At 52.1% G+C, this 15,609-nt stretch overlaps 8 protein-coding genes across 8 annotated transcripts; 3 read left to right on the plus strand and 5 right to left on the minus strand.

The window, feature by feature from the left end:
- Positions 1-575: 575 nt before the first annotated feature.
- C7974DRAFT_443890 (uncharacterized protein) lies at positions 576-1,460 on the minus strand (the record flags this gene model as incomplete). The annotated part of the gene is made up of 2 exons (XM_046145477.1): positions 576-1,315; positions 1,403-1,460. 2 exons carry the CDS (start codon positions 1,458-1,460, stop codon positions 870-872), a joined length of 504 nt encoding a protein of 167 aa, XP_045992060.1. The 3' UTR covers positions 576-869.
- Positions 1,461-1,667: 207 nt separating this feature from the next.
- C7974DRAFT_404183 (NAD binding domain of 6-phosphogluconate dehydrogenase-domain-containing protein) lies at positions 1,668-3,270 on the minus strand. The gene is made up of 3 exons (XM_046142920.1): positions 2,836-3,270; positions 2,625-2,779; positions 1,668-2,430 (listed from the first exon to the last, which is right to left on the minus strand). The coding sequence occupies exons 1-3, from the start codon at positions 2,969-2,971 to the stop codon at positions 1,693-1,695; spliced, it is 1,029 nt and encodes a 342-aa protein (XP_045992061.1). The 5' UTR covers positions 2,972-3,270; the 3' UTR covers positions 1,668-1,692.
- An 832-nt stretch (positions 3,271-4,102) lies between these two features.
- Positions 4,103-5,198, minus strand: C7974DRAFT_437326 (DNA-directed RNA polymerase III subunit Rpc5; the record flags this gene model as incomplete). Its single annotated transcript, XM_046145184.1, has 3 exons — positions 4,103-4,318; positions 4,368-4,627; positions 4,676-5,198. 3 exons carry the CDS (start codon positions 5,196-5,198, stop codon positions 4,103-4,105), a joined length of 999 nt encoding a protein of 332 aa, XP_045992062.1.
- A 298-nt stretch (positions 5,199-5,496) lies between these two features.
- C7974DRAFT_437327 (mono-functional DNA-alkylating methyl methanesulfonate N-term-domain-containing protein) lies at positions 5,497-8,984 on the plus strand (the record flags this gene model as incomplete). Its single annotated transcript, XM_046145185.1, has 3 exons — positions 5,497-5,591; positions 5,640-8,637; positions 8,685-8,984. 3 exons carry the CDS (start codon positions 5,497-5,499, stop codon positions 8,982-8,984), a joined length of 3,393 nt encoding a protein of 1,130 aa, XP_045992063.1.
- Positions 8,985-9,227: 243 nt separating this feature from the next.
- C7974DRAFT_67929 (uncharacterized protein) lies at positions 9,228-10,217 on the minus strand. The gene is made up of 3 exons (XM_046147072.1): positions 10,079-10,217; positions 9,935-10,031; positions 9,228-9,885 (listed from the first exon to the last, which is right to left on the minus strand). Exons 1-3 carry the CDS (start codon positions 10,162-10,164, stop codon positions 9,475-9,477), a joined length of 594 nt encoding a protein of 197 aa, XP_045992064.1. The 5' UTR covers positions 10,165-10,217; the 3' UTR covers positions 9,228-9,474.
- Positions 10,196-11,293, minus strand: C7974DRAFT_404192 (transcription initiation factor IIA, gamma subunit-domain-containing protein). Its single transcript, XM_046142921.1, has 3 exons — positions 11,092-11,293; positions 10,884-11,035; positions 10,196-10,806 (listed from the first exon to the last, which is right to left on the minus strand). The coding sequence occupies exons 1-3, from the start codon at positions 11,249-11,251 to the stop codon at positions 10,660-10,662; spliced, it is 459 nt and encodes a 152-aa protein (XP_045992065.1). The 5' UTR covers positions 11,252-11,293; the 3' UTR covers positions 10,196-10,659.
- Positions 11,279-12,332, plus strand: C7974DRAFT_404195 (ATP synthase subunit C-domain-containing protein). Its single transcript, XM_046142922.1, has 4 exons — positions 11,279-11,399; positions 11,448-11,574; positions 11,625-11,936; positions 11,987-12,332. Exons 1-4 carry the CDS (start codon positions 11,342-11,344, stop codon positions 12,087-12,089), a joined length of 600 nt encoding a protein of 199 aa, XP_045992066.1. The 5' UTR covers positions 11,279-11,341; the 3' UTR covers positions 12,090-12,332.
- On the plus strand, positions 12,333-14,744 carry C7974DRAFT_404198 (uncharacterized protein). Its single transcript, XM_046142923.1, has 6 exons — positions 12,333-12,697; positions 12,749-12,789; positions 12,841-12,878; positions 12,927-13,145; positions 13,198-14,071; positions 14,123-14,744. Exons 1-6 carry the CDS (start codon positions 12,359-12,361, stop codon positions 14,688-14,690), a joined length of 2,079 nt encoding a protein of 692 aa, XP_045992067.1. The 5' UTR covers positions 12,333-12,358; the 3' UTR covers positions 14,691-14,744.
- Positions 14,745-15,609: the final 865 nt, after the last annotated feature.

Genomic DNA, 15,609 nt, shown 5'->3' on the forward strand with positions numbered 1-15,609 from the left:
TTTCCGTGAATACTTGGCTGCTATCCTGATACAACAGATTGTTTTCCGTGTCCAGGGCGACCATTGGGTGTCGGAGCTCCTGCTGGGACAATCATGCTGGAGTCTGTGAGGTGGCAAGCGACTAATGAGGCCGGCTATAGGCCGAGTAGGCATGTGTTCGAGGCCGAAGGATGCAAAGCAACGACGACTGGAGTTAACAAGAGCAAGAGCGCACGGCTGGGGTCCACGACGGTCTTATGCTGCTCAAGCTTCGGGGTCCAGATTGCAATTGACGGCAATCCGGCACCCACGCGGATATGCGGCTTTCCGTTCTTCTGCTCAAGGCAGCCTATGGAGGACTTCAAGGCACTCCGAGCTGCCCTCGAGACTTGCATGCATACAGGCCAGCCACGCGGTTATGCTATGACGCATACTCGCTGTAGTGACGCGCCCCGCGGCATCGAAGACGGCCCACCCATAATACCACCAATGTATCAAGAGCTCGTACAGCGTTTGCGAAGCAACCCCACCATATCAGCGCCGCAGAACCTTCGCTAAGGTTGTAGACAGGTTCGAAAATTTCCCTTCCCAGCGATGACATATTTGAAGATTCAGGTATTGGCGGGGCGTTGTCGTCACGTTCAGCCGTCACGTTTGAGCCTTTACCGAGGCGCATCGCTAAACCCAGAATAATCTCGTTGCGTTCTCCAGCGTGGAAAGTTCATTATGTCCAGTGCGATACATACAGCTCCACAATAACCTCGCATGCGCAAAACGCCGTCGCTATCCTATACCAGTCTTAACCTAAACGCCATATCCATACGAGACATGACTTCGTATCCTCCAACCGTTGACAGTTTGATTATCGGCCTGCATGAGCTGACCTGGGCTCATAGGCTCTGCACCTTATGGTCGCCCTTGATAACGTCCGCATAAGTTGGTGGTGGTCCTTCTGGCTGATTGCTACTCCCCTCCCCGCCTGAACGCTGCGGCGCATTCCCTGGACCGCTGGCACTCTTACCGCTCTTCTTGGGAGCATTCTGGTTTGTGACGCCAGTCTGCTGGCCGGGAAATTGTCCACCATTTGGCTGCTGCTGCGGAACAGTGCCATAGTTCATACCGCCCTGCTGGCGTGCTGGTCCCGTGTGCGAGACGACATAGTACGTTGTGCCCTGTCGTCCGCCCTCGTTGTCAGGCACTGGGCCGTAACCATCGTATTGATCGGGATTCTGCAGTATGATGTACCAGGCGTGCAGCAGACCGGGGAGGAAGCCGAGGCAGCAAAGCGCAATATTGATGAGAGAGTCGCCGGAGCAGACACCACGCTTTACCCAAACTGTGGTATTCCTCAGTACGTATTCATGTGCAATATATCTGTGCGAAGGCGACTTCACATGTGGGTGCCTAGAGAGCGTTTACATACCTCCGATGGGTGGGAAAAGGACGCTTAAGAGCATCAAGAAACAGTCGGCGCCGCACATAATGTCGGGTTCTTCTAATGACACGTTAATGGATGTGTTCGAGCAATTCGTGGGTTGCGGTGCTGGAGGAGACGTAGCAGTCGTGACAGTCAGGCGACAATCACGGCCCCATCTGACCGATGACGCACGGGTGTGGCTTAGACGTTAGCGCCACAACAGAACCAGCACAGCCACAATTCTGGAGATCACCGTACAACATTGATTAAAAGTTTCATCTGTGATGGAATTTTGTCTACTCTTTGCCTCCCAAGTATCGGTATACAACGGAAAAATCTTTTCCTTTGCAGTCTGGTGCGTTCTCTGCCGCTTCGTACAGCTGTCTAGCTGACTCGCCGAGTGCAAGTTTGACATTCGCGTCGGCAGCCGCCTTGAGAGCGAGCTTCAGGTCCTTGTTGGCGAGAGCAACTCCAAATCCTCCCTCGTATCCTCTACTTGCAGGCGAGCCCTCGATAACACCAGGCACGGGGTTGTTGACTTCACTTGGCCAGCACTTTCCTGTGCTAATGTTGATCATGCCTGCGAGTGCTTTAGGGTCAAGGCCCCATTGGATCCCCATGTTCATGGCTTCTGCGGTTGCAATGTTGTTGAGAGCCAACAAGTAATTGTTTGCAAGCTTGCCCTTGAGTCCAGCACCTTGTTCACCGAGGTGAAGCACTTTTCGGCCCATCAAAGACAACACTTCAGTAGCTTGATCAACCAATTCAGGCGCTGCGCCGATCATAAAGGTGAGTGTGCCAGCTGCTGCGCCAACAACTCCGCCAGACATAGGTGCATCGATGAATTTCCCTTGACCAGACGAGTGCGCGACTTCGGCAACATCAGCCGAGGTCATGGGATCGATGGTGGACGTATCAATGAAGAGACGTTCCTTCTTTACGAAGCCACCTGTCAGCAGTGTACGAGGCTCGAGCATGGCTTTGTACACGCCCTTGACATGCTGAGGCTCCGGTAGGGCCGTTATGATTACTTCCTGGTAACAGTCAGTCACAAAGAACCACGGACAAGTTTGAGTGAAAGACATGTATGTTTGGTTGCATCAGAGGATTGGCTATGAAGTGTAAAATCATGGGAAGAGCCACGAGTGGCCCCAACTTAGATCATAAAGTTTTGGAAAAGGAAGTGTATCATCATGCAAAGTGTAAAGGGAGGAAGGGTAAGACGTACAGCTTTCTCGGCAATTTCTCGGACGTTCTCAGCGACGTGTACGCCAGTGGGATTCTCATCGAGAAACTTCTGGGTAGCAGCAGTGTTGACATCGTGGACGAAGAGCGTGTCTCCAGCAGGAATTTTTGCTTTGAGGTTTTTAGCCATAGAGTAGCCTGGCAGTAAAGTCAGCGAGATGCCCGGTCATGTGAGCTTGCGTGTGGACACTCACCCATTCGCCCAAGGCCTATGAATCCCCAAGTGGCTTGCAGGTCTCGGGTGCTCGAGAAGCATCGCCGCGAGCTCTGACGTGCTGCACATGGTGCTATCCGCCTCAGAGGCATTGTCATTGCTGTGATCGGCCGCATCGTGGGTGTCGAATTCTATTGTCGGCTACGCTGGCTGATGGGCGGGCGCTGCATGTCGAGCTGTTCGGTGGGCCGGCGGCTGGAATCGGTCTCCGCACTCTTGGTACCAGCCGAGTTTGCTCAACCGAGGTCGCGACAGCACGAAAGGGAGGGCGGCTAAAGCGATAGACACCAAAGACATCGCGACTTGAAGAGTGGTCCACATTTGGTGGTGTAAGTAAGTCGTAGCTTGCGCCGAAGCGCCTGCTATGGGTTTATCTCAAGACATGATGTTGTTGATAGAGTTAGGAAAGTTCCAAAAGGTTTTGTGGGATTTTTCACCCCTTCGTCCGTGCGCGCGGGCTAGCGACATGATCTGCTAACGATAAGACCATGGAGACCTTCAGTCAGATCAGTGATATATTGTCTCTCATATTGCAAGAAAAACAGCGGATTAAGGATACCTAGGTATGGGCCAAGTACTCCACTACATAACAGCTAAGTAGGGCAAATACTAAAAGGCTCCATAGAATATTTATTCGCCTACAATTCAGACAACCTATACTTGGAAAACATCGTAGCTCCAAGTATTATAATAGCTACAAGTTCGTGTTAAAATTGGATAGCTTGAAGATCGCTTGTCCACCGCGTTGTCTAAAACGTGAGAAATCGTGGGTTTCAATTTTCTGACATTGAATCTGTTCGTGGTGTCGAGAGCGCGACCTTGTGACAACACACGGCTCGTACAAATCTAAGGTGAGAGTTCCGGTCGCAACGAGAAACTATCACCTATCTGGTGGATACAAGAACGACTTGATAGCTCTGATCTTACTGAGAAAGGGAGATACAAGTACGTAGTCTCCACAGCATCTCTGCACAAGTTTCATCCATCGACAATCATATTCAAGACTCACACAGCCTTCTACGATTGGGGAAAGGGATTCTAGCTGGAAAGCCGGTAGCTTTAACATGCAAATAGGAAGTTAGTACATGTTAACACTCTCGCGCCTTTTCTGCCACAGGAATTTACAACATCCAGAGCCAATATTCGCCGCCGGTGCTGTGTAAATGTATTGCTGGGTATCATAATCTATCTCCCTAAAAGTAGCTGGTAATGCAGACTCCATATGATGCTTGTTAAGTTCACTTTTGCTAACCCACGGTCTCATCTTCCTCGTCTGACTCATCCGAGATCTCGATCAATTCTTTCTCTCTGACTGAGTTCCTCCGCTTGGCACCCTTGCCGGCTGATGGTGCACTGATGACGTCGAGGAACTGATCATTGTTGAGGTTCGACCGTAGCTTCGGTGCGCCAATGGTGGCAGGAAGAAAAAGGCGCTCGCTGTAAGAATCATAGGCAACTTCAGACTGTGATATGTTAGTGTATAGTCGATCTTTGAATACCGAGACAACTCACATCTTCGTCAGAATACTGTAGCTTGTGCCACGGCTCCTGATTTGCAGCCTTCATGAATTGTTGTGTCAGCTCTGCTGCTGTGTCTCCGCCCGCCTTCTTCACGGTAGGAATGAAGGCCTTGGGCTCTGCTAGCTTTGCGCCTTCCTGCGATTCCTTTTCGCGTCGCCGTGCAACTGCTTCGAGTTGCGCCGAAGCGTCAATGTGGTGGAATTGAGTTCGGAGTTGTACAAGACCGTTCAGACGTGTGAGATGGAGCTGATCTGGAGATGTCAGCGCGGTAACTGAATCCATAGCCACCAGGAACATACCATCACGAAAGGTTCCCAACATGTAGCTTGGCCCTTTGCCATCGTCATTCAGAATCTGGCCACCGAAGATTTGCGAGTTGAAAACGTGTCCCTTCTCATTAGCATCCTCGAAATGTGTGACATATTCCTCGAAGTTGTCATCATCCTCTGCTGTCACCACAGGTGCAGCGGATGCTCCTTCGCCGCCAGGTCTATTACCAGTACGCGGCATGGTTCGCTCGAAACCAGAGGCAATGCCATAAGCCTTCTGCCCGAATCCCTTGGTCTTGCGCATGGCCTCGCCCCACCGTACACCATTGACGCGGTTGTAGTTCTGACGAATGTTGATCGGGACGTCAACTTCAATGAAGCCGGACTCTCTTTTGACACGCAGCTCGGCAGGCTGGCTTCCGGTGGCTTTCGTGAAAGGTTGGTCGGGAGGTCTGTTGAGGTACTGCAGAACGTACAGCTGCTGCTCTTCTGCCTCAGGTGTAATGTAAACATCGTACTCTGCCACCACGGGGTCATCATCTTCTACGTCCATTGCTGCTGAATTGGCAGCCATGGTTAGCTGGTATGATCAAAGTATGCAGAACCAATCAAAGGCTAGTCTTACGAGCAAGAAGCGTCGCAGGACGGGGTTTGCGACAGTGGAGGGTGGCTCGGCCAAAAAGTTCCAAAGTTTGAAGTTCAGTCCCCGCAACGCGATTCCATCGCTAGCGCGATTCGGAGATAGCTAATGACGTCCGAGAGCTCAAGACGTCTCGCCTCGTCAACGCCGTTCATATCCTCCTTGTAGCTTCAAGATCAGAGACGAGCTGCACACTGATTAGGCATCCGTCATGGCGTACATCGCACCTATTCACAAGCCGAGCAGTGTCCGCCACGCGCTCAAGCTCAACTTCTTGAGCGCTGCTGAGGATTGCCTGGTAGTCGCGTAAGCATGTCGTGTTGAATAGCTCTGGAGATACTGACCGCCGCGTAGTAAAGCGAACCGACTTGAGTTTTACTCTCAGACTGACGATGGTTTAGCTCTACAGCACCAGAAGGCCATCTATGGCAAGGTCACTATGCTCCAAAAGCTCCGCCCGGCGCTATCACAGACCGACCACCTCTTCGTTGGGACTGACCGGTTCACGTACTTCACCTTGTCATGGGACCCCGAGAAAAACCAACTGCATACTGAGAAGTCCTTCGAAAGCGTCGCTGATAATGCTGCGAGAGAGTCACAAACGGGCGAGAGGTGCCATGTGGATCCCACCGGCCGCCTCATGACTGTCGAAGTGTACGAGGGCATCATTACAGTCATACCATTGGTACAGAGGGGCAAGAAGAGAAAGCAAATTGGACAGTCAGATATTGCTCATCTCGGGGAGCCCGTGCCTGTCCGATTATCAGAGATGTTCATCCGCTCATCTGCCTTCTTGAACCCTACCTCTGTCGACGACAACCCGAAGATCGCATTACTGTACGAGGACACACACTCTCATGTCAAGCTCAAGGTTCGTGAAGTAAAGCATAGCGGTGATGAGATCGAGCTAGAGGATGGAGACGTGTGCAAAGCGGACATGGAGCTAGGCGCCAGCCATCTGATACCCGTGGACCTGCCTTCTCAGGGCCTGATAGTAATTGGCGAGACTTCTATCGGATATTACAACGCTGAGACTGGCGAGCTACAAGTCGAACCTCTGGAAGAAGCCACAATATTCGTAGCTTGGGAAAAGATCGACTCGCAACGCTTCGTGCTCGCGGACGACTACGGACGCCTATATCTTTTCATGCTCATACTAGGCGAAGAAAATCAAGTCCAGTCATGGAAACTCGACGTCATCGGTCAAACGTCACGAGCGTCGGTGCTGGTCTACTTAGACGCCGGAAACGTTTTTGTTGGCTCACATCAAGGTGATTCTCAGGTCATCAAAATCATAGAAAAGTCGATGGAAACTGTACAGACTTTCTCGAATATTGCTCCTGTACTCGACTTTACGATCATGGATATGGGCAACAGATCAGGCGAGGGCCAAACAAACGAGTACTCTTCTGGCCAGGCTCGGATAGTCACTGGCAGCGGCGCCTATCAGGACGGCAGTCTGCGCAGTGTCCGCAGCGGTGTAGGTCTGGAAGATGTTGGCCTGCTTGGCGAGATGGAGCACATCTCCAATCTTTTCAGTTTGAAGTCGAACCCTTCCTCCGATTTTGCTGATACCCTTCTGGTCACCTTTGTCGATGAGTCGCGTGTCTTTAGGTTCGATTCTCAAGGCGAGGTCGAGGAGGTTGAGGACTTCGCTTCACTTGCATTGGACGAGACCACTCTTGTAGCGGCTAATATCTCCCAAGGGAGGTTGGTGCAAGTCACAAACGGACGAGCACGCATATGCGATCTTGATGGTGGCATGGTGGTGTCGGAATGGATGCCTTTTGGTGGCCAGCAGATTACTGCAGCTGCTATCAATGACACCCATTTATTGGTTTCGCTGGGTGGTGTCACAGTCGTATCTCTGACTTTGTTGGCTCCCCCACGCCGGGTTGGGCCATCAATGGCAGACGGTGGCCTACAGGTCATCAGGGAGAGAACCTTCGGGACGGAGAGTCAGGTTGCGTGCGTGGCGCTACCAGCTGGCACCAGCTCTGTGTGCTTCATCGGTTTCTGGAAGGAGTCTGGCCTGGCCATCTGCTCTCTGGACACGCTTGAGGCTGTCAAGACAGTACAGATTTCGGAAGACTCGGTTCCGCGCTCGTTGCTTCTTACGCAGATTTTCCACGACCAAGCACCTACCTTGTTCGCTGCTCTGGCGGATGGCAATGTTGTGACCTATTCATTCGACCCATCGACAAACGAGTTGTCTGGCCGGAAGAGTATCGTACTAGGAACCCGCGAGGCCACCTTCCGCGCTCTACCTCGCAGTGGCAATCTGTTCAATGTGTTCGCGACGTGCGAGCACCCTTCGCTGATTTATGGATCTGAAGGGCGTTTAGTTTACTCCGCCGTCACCGCAGAAAAAGCAACGACTGTGTGTCCATTTGACTCAGAAGCATACCCTGGGTCTGTTGCCATTGCCACATCAGGAGACCTCAGAATTTCCCTTATCGACACCGAGCGTACTACACATATCCAGACACTCAAGGTTGACGAGACCGTTCGCCGGATAGCATACTCACCAAGCCTCAAAGCCTTTGGTCTTGGCACAATTAAGCGTATCCTTAAAGGCGGAGAGGAGTTCATGATCAGCCACTTTAAACTTGTTGATGAGATCCAATTCAAGGAGCTCGATAACTATCCCCTCAATGAGGACGAGCTACTCGAATGCGTCATACGCTGCACCCTCCCCGACGGCTCCGGCGGAACAGCCGAGCGCTTCATACTTGGCACGGCATATCTAGACGACCAGCAAGCAACAGAAGAGCGCGGTCGCATCCTTGTCCTGGAAGTTACACCCGAGCGTTCACTCAAGCTTGTCACCTCCCTCGCCGTCAAAGGGGGATGCCGATGTCTAGCGATTTGTGAAGGCAAGATAGTTGCCGCGCTAATAAAGACCATCGTAGTGTACAACGTCGAGTTCCGCACGCAATCAAAACCGGAACTTGTGAAAGCAGCAACATTCCGTTGCTCAACAGCACCTATCGACATCACCGTCAATGGCAACGTTATTGCGATAGCAGACCTGATGAAGTCCCTTGTGGTGATTGAATACAAGTCTGGCGAAGATGGTCTTAGCGACAAAATGACAGAGGTCGCGAGGCACTACCAGACGACCTGGGCTACAGCGGTAGCTGAAGTGGACACGAATACATATCTAGAAAGCGACGCGGAGGGTAACTTGGCAGTGCTGATCCGCAATCCTGAGGGCGTGACGGACGATGATAAGAAGCGACTACAAACCACATCTGAGATTCTCCTCGGTGAGATGGTGAACAGGATAAGACGCATAGATGTCGTTGCACAGCCGGACGCTGTAGTTTTGCCGCGCGCATTCATGGGAACGGTATGTCGTCTAAATGCTAAACCCGAACTTATGCTAACGTGAAACAGGTCGAGGGCTCAATCTATCTCTTTGGCCTCATTCAGCCCGCCTACCTTGACCTCCTCATCACATTGCAAAGCAATCTCGGCACAATTGTTCCCTCGCCCGGCGACATGAGCTTTGCTCAATATCGAGCTTTCAAAAACCAGGTCAGGGAGAGCGAGGAGCCGTACCGCTTTGTTGATGGTGAGCTGGTGGAGAAGTTCCTGGATCTGAGCGAAGATCAGCAAACAGAGGCGTGCAAAGGGCTTGGGCGAGACATTGAAGAGATCAAAGGGCTGGTCGAGGAATTGAGGCGGTTGCATTAGACGGAGTTTAGATTTCAGAGTATTGTACAGTCGCACGACACATGCGAGGCTGGAATAGAGGAATTGGAAGCGTGTTCCCCGTGAATGCCGTACATATGCTCTACCAGTACGCCATTCGGGATATGTGGGTCGATTAGGATATTGATCTGGGATGCGTGAACTACCAGGTCGATGTAGGAGGGCGAGATGAACAGAGTTAAGTTGGGGGGTGCTCTTGTGCTTTACTACGACCGAGGAAGATCAATAACAACTTATATACCCCAGGATCGATTGTTTTTTGCAAGAGCCAGAGATACGTGCTTGTCGCGAGGACATTGCAATGCTTGATTCCAACGAAGAGCCCAGAGGTGTTTTACCTGCGACAACACGAGAGCCAGAGCAGGCACGGGCACGAGCACTTAATTGGAGCTAAGAGGTTCTCGACGCGGACTCAAAATAACTCCTGGTATAAAGCACTTGTCTGAATCTTGAGGTGGCTCCGTAGCAAAAGCTATCTCAGCGTCCCGTCCGCATCGCTGCGCTCACTGCTGTTACTCCTGCGCCTAAAGTTGCCAAGCTCATGCCTCGACTGCGCCTCATCGTCGCTATCTCTGAAGTCTGCGTTCGCCTCGCCCTCGGTGTTCAGCAATGGCGCTTCACCGGTGCCGGTCACAATCTCTTTCTTCTCCCCCTCTTCCCTCATGCCGACTATCACGCTACCAGCTACAAGCATCGCAGCGCCGAGCCACCACAGCCCCGGCAGGCTTTCAGAGAATATGAGCGCGGACATGATCGCAGTTATCATGAAGTTCGCCGACGTGTTGATCACGGACACCCGGACGGTGGAGGATGCGAGGGTGAGAGCGCGTGTGAAGAGGCCCCACATTATGGCGTTGAAGAGAAGGTTCATGCCGAAGAAAGCCTACGGAACAGTTAGGAACGGCAAGGTGGAAATAATTAGAGATACGTACGGCGCGTAAAGCATACTCGAAGAACTTGTTCGATGGATCAAGACCGAATGCAGCAGCCAGAGAGCTCGACCAGGAGCTCGTTAGCTCTGTCGTTGTGCTGCGCAATAGTCAGGATACGCGGCTTCAAACGCAACGAGGACTCACAGTTTCGCGAAGACGCCATTGAAAGCTGCGCATGCTCCACTTGTTACAGAATAAAAGAGCCACGCGGATTGCGTTGATGTCGACATGATAGGTGATTGTGCTTTAGTGCTACATCATTCTGTAATGGAAGTAACTACGGGAGCCGACGAGGCTACTGCAGGGACCGGACTTCCGCGGGTTTAGCCAAGCCCAAAGATCACAACTGATTGAGACAGAGTGAAAGCACAGAGACATAGCATATTGTGTTCATAGATGCGAGGTAGATCGCAGTATTTCTGCTGATTTGATATATAATTGTTTGCGTGAAGCGTGATGCAAGCGTCATGTCCCTAACGCCAAAGCATGCTCATGGTATCCATTTTGATCTTGATCCGTAACGCCTAAAAGTAAACCACTTGAATCACATTAGCTTCCTTAAATGACTTGCAGTGACCCTTGCTTGTCCATACTGAGCCAGTCTTGCTCCAGTTGACATGAGCGCCACCATGTCTTTCTCTACGGTCTGCTGTTGCCGTCGTCGTTCGTACCCGAATGATCGCATTCAGAATTTGTAAGAAGCAAGCAAGACTGGAGCATCAGCTCTAGACCTCGCCGGGGCGCTTCGTATTACAGCTGACGATCTTGACCCTGTCGGCATGAACCTGGTTCGTGTTGTCGAGCTTGAAGTTGATATCCTTAATGATGAACGTCCAAACATCGTCGCAGAATCGGTAGGTGTCGAGGTGGCCCTGCGCAACGCTGTCAGTACCCCGTACTGCTGCCCCCAAGCTTCCACTTGGCTGTTACGAAGTGATGGCGGTCGCACCTTGAACGTGAGCCTCGCCTTGACCTTGTCTGCGAGTACATCGGCAACGGCCTTGTCAAAGTTTGCGAGGATCTTCATGGCCAGCTGGGGCTCGATGCGGCGCTCGGTGATCAGATTGTCCAGCGTGTCCGTGAGGGCGCCGCCCAGACTGTCTGCTGTCAGCCAGCGTGCTCAAACTTAGGTCCCCGAGCGTGCATGCAGTACCTGCTTCGGCGGTAAAGCTCGTAGTACTTGAGATCGGCGGCCATGTTGACTGCGACAAGGCGGGTTGGCTGGTGTTCTGGTGACGGGCGACTGCCTATGGTGGAGGCCGATAGACGATACGGCGCCAAGCCGGTACGGCAAGTCCGTGCGCTCTGGAGCATCATCAATGCTGCATCATCGCAGCGCTGCCTCACCAAGGAAACACCGTCCGCCACTCTCTCCATCCATCTCCGCTCTCACGACTATCTGCGACGATGGTTCTCACATATGGCACAGGCGGCGCGACCGCTGCCTTGACGGTAGTAGGCTTGTGTATGTGTCGCGACGACAGGGACGCAGGCAATAGCTAACGACACGCAGACATGCTGTTCAATGGCGAGGGCGAAGCATTCAACGTCGGGCGATTCCTCGAAACCATATCACCATACACCTGGGCCAGTCTGGGTATCGCCCTGTGTATCGGTCTCTCCGTCGTCGGATCGGCCTGGTACGTTTCCACAGAAGCAAGGCCTTGGGCAGGTTCTAACCTCGTGGCAGGGGTATCTTTACAACCGGTGTATCCATCGTCGGTGGTGGTGTCAAGGCTCCCAGGATACGGACGAAGAACTTGATCTCCATCATCTTCTGCGAAGTCGTCGCTATTTACGGCGTCATCATGGCTATTATCTTTTCCTCGAAGATGCAAGCAGTTGGCGACACCGAGAAGCTCTACTCTGGCTCCAACTACTTCACCGGCTACGCACTGTTCTGGGCGGGTCTCACAGTCGGCATGTGCAACCTGATTTGCGGTGTTTCGGTTGGTATCAATGGAAGTAGCGCTGCGTTGGCAGATGCTGCCGATCCGTCACTGTATGTACACAATACCCCACAGCTCGTGCTGATGACTAACTTGTCTGTAGTTTCGTCAAAATCCTTGTCATTGAAATCTTCAGTTCCATCCTGGGATTGTTTGGACTGATCATTGGACTACTTATGCAGAGCGCTGCAAAGGATTTCGACTGAGCGCATTGACGTCATTATGTAATGCAGGAACTCAAGTAGAGGAGCAGAGACGTCGACAGACAGAAGGTGGTGGCAGAAAGGGTGTGAACTTAACAAAACACCGCGTTCAAGGGCAATTTATGTTGGGTTCGCCGAAGTTGTATGATGTACATAGGGCAGGCGCTTGTATAATGCATGTATCACGAGCGAGCATTGGCGTTAGATATCAAGTTTCGATCAGGATTCAATTGCAAAATATCGACAACGTCGAACGCTGCTTAGTGGTGCTTATGTCATGCGCGGACTACATGATGGATGCGGGACAGGAACTCCACCGTCAACACCACCTCTGCAAGATGAGCACCACAGACTCAAAGCTAAAGGCTGCAATTCTCATCGTGTCGGAGACTGCGTCGCGCGATCCTTCGACCGACAAATGTATACCAATTCTCAAAGACGTTTTCGATTCCGGCAATGATCAATGGCATGTCTCAGAGACCGAAATCGTGCCGGATAGCGTACTGGCAATCCAGAAGACCATTAGAAGATGGACCGACGGTTCTGACCCGATCAATCTAATTATCAGCAGCGGTGGGACTGGGTTCGCTACGAAAGATGTTACTCCGGAAGTACGACGTTAGGTACACCACACAGATCTTCTTGGCTAACGATACGGGTAGGCGATATCACCATTGATAGATAGACATGCGCCTGGACTTGTGTGAGCAGCCATTCCTCATTTTGCTGAGATTACCGACTGAGATGAATATAGCCATGGGATGCTTACAACTTCCTATGCAGTCACACCTTGTCAGCAAGTTCCTTCCGTTGTACAATGTTACGTACTGACTCCTCTAGTTGCCTTGATGGCTAGGCCGGTGGCAGGAACTCGAAAACAATCCATTATTATTACTTTACCGGGATCACCAAAGGGCGCCAAAGAGAATCTCGAGGCTGTCATCAAGCTATTACCGCATGCGTGCATTCAGGCGGCAGGTGCAGATTCAAGACCGCTTCATGAAGGCGGCGTAAAGAAGCTCGAGAAGGATGCAGGCATTTCTGGTATTTCACCACCAGGTACACTGACCCTCGTCGTGTGTATGCTGAAGTGACTAACTTATTATATCAGTGGCAAGCGGTTGCCACCACCATCACGGCCATGGTCATGGTCACTCTCACGGCCATGGAGGCCACGCTGCAGTGCAGCCGCACACAAAGCCGGAAGACAGACCTCAGTCGAACGATCCTAATGCTGGACCATCTCGCAGATATCGATCATCTCCTTACCCTATGCTTGCAGTCGAGGATGCGTTGAAGTTGATTGCAGAACATACGCCACCCCCGATCGTCGAGAAAGTACCCGTCAACATGAGCTTGGGCGGCTCCGTGCTTGCTGAGAATGTCAAAGCTGCGGAGTCGGTCCCCGCTTTCCGAGCTAGCATCGTCGATGGCTATGCCGTGAAGATACCTTCATCTGGAAAATTCGAGAAGGGCGTCTACCCAGTTGCGATTGTTTCTCACGCTCAAGCAGGTGATGTGAAGGAGCTGAAAGAGGGAGAAATAGCGCGCATCACTACGGGAGCTCCTCTCCCACCTGGTGCCGACGCAGTTGTCATGGTTGAAGACACGGTACTGACGAGCCAGACAGATGATGGTAATGAAGAGAAGGAGGTGGAGATCTTGACCGACGAGATAAAAGCTGGTGAGAATGTGCGTGAGGTCGGAAGCGATGTGAAAGAAGGAGATACCATATTGAAAAAGGGCGAAGGCGTTACAGTTGTCGGAGGGGAGTTTGGTCTTCTTGCATCAGTGGGCGCGAAAGAAGTCTCCGTCTACAAAAGACCCATTGTCGGTGTTTTGAGCACTGGAGATGAGATCATCCCACACGACCGAGAAGGACCACTACGTCTAGGAGAAGTGAGAGACACGAACCGCCCTACTCTCATCACGGCAGCAAGAAGCCACCACTTCGACGTTGTTGATCTTGGTATTGTATCAGACAAGTAAGTCTACACATACGCATATACTGCGTGTACTAATATCTGACCGACCAGACCGGGTTCCCTTGAGCAAACCCTTCGCGGGGCCCTTCTCAAGTGCGACATAATCATAACCTCGGGCGGCGTCTCCATGGGCGAACTTGATTTGCTCAAGCCTACTATTGAGCGCTCCCTAGGTGGCACGATCCATTTTGGTCGTGTGAACATGAAGCCCGGCAAACCCACAACCTTCGCCACGGTCCCTACCAAAGCTCCCGACGGCACGCGCATCTCTAAAGCCATCTTCTCTTTACCCGGCAACCCTGCTTCGGCTGTGGTGTGTTTCCACCTTTTCGTCTTACCTGCGCTACACCAACAGGCTGGTATCATGCCTGTGGGCCTGCCGAAGGTGAGTGTGCTGCTTGAAGAGGACATCAGAATGGATAGAGGCAGGCCAGAGTACCATCGTGCACTTATAAATGTGCGAGATGGAGCTATGTATGCTAGTTCGACAGGTGGGCAGAGGAGTAGCAGGATCGGGAGCTTCAGGGGTGCGAATGCGCTCTTGGCTATGCCGATGGGTGAAGGGAGCTTGAAGAAAGGCGAGAGGGTGGATGCACTATTGATGGGCAAATTGGGCTAAGCTCAGAGCATGCCTTCCTGTCAAAAAGTAGATCATGACGTGTCGATACCAACATAATTGCTTCATCGTGCATCCTTTGTGTCTGTTGGCGCACCAAAGCAGCCCAATTGTACCCGGTCTCAACTCCAGACAGCCACTTAAAGCCGAATGAACGCCTACATCCTGTGTTCTTGGCCCTGGGTTCAACTTACCGCTTTGAGTAAGCAGGCCATTTCCCGTGGATTTCAGCGTGTCACCTGTCACTGCCCCTTTCGGTGCGTTGAGCTGCATAGCTCCAAGGGGCACTCAGCAGCGCCTCGAGGAGCGTACATGTGTGAGGGTGGTATGCAACCGAGCCAGACAAGGTCATTCCCGGTGTTGATGCAGCGAATGGATTGCTGTCGACTTCCGAGCCGCAATACGTGCACTGCAAAAGTAAGCCCACGGCTCTCTAGGGCGCTATGTATGTGTCAATAAGCTCAGGTCAAGCAATCGGATCGAGTCCCTCTCGAGTCATCGCAAAACAAAAGTGATCCCCTATTTCCGCCACACCCGCCCTCGCCGTCCTTGCTTCACTGATGCCACGCTCACCCAGCCACCAGCCAACAGGCCACCACTCGCAGACCACCGAAAGCCCAGCGCTTACCCGTCATCTACACCACGACTACTGCCGGTACGACATGCATTGACAACAGTGCAGATCCGTGGGTCTTTAATGAGCTAATCCAGACTGGCGGCGCCACTGCTAGGATGGTGCGTGATGTGGGACCAGGTACCGTGGAGATCTTTGATGCGAGGTTGTTGTAAGCGGGGGTTGGACAGGGTATGGATAATTGGGTGTCTGTACCGGATACTTGGTATGTGGTTGCTTGTTATCGGACTTCAGCAGGGTATGTAGTAGGATAGGCCCACCGTCTCTTGTACCATTTTTTCCGTAAAG

The sequence above is a fragment of the Boeremia exigua genome (assembly GCF_020726555.1).
Source record: "Boeremia exigua strain MPI-SDFR-AT-0100 chromosome Unknown C7974scaffold_13, whole genome shotgun sequence".
NCBI classification, from domain to species: Eukaryota; Fungi; Ascomycota; class Dothideomycetes; order Pleosporales; family Didymellaceae; genus Boeremia; species Boeremia exigua.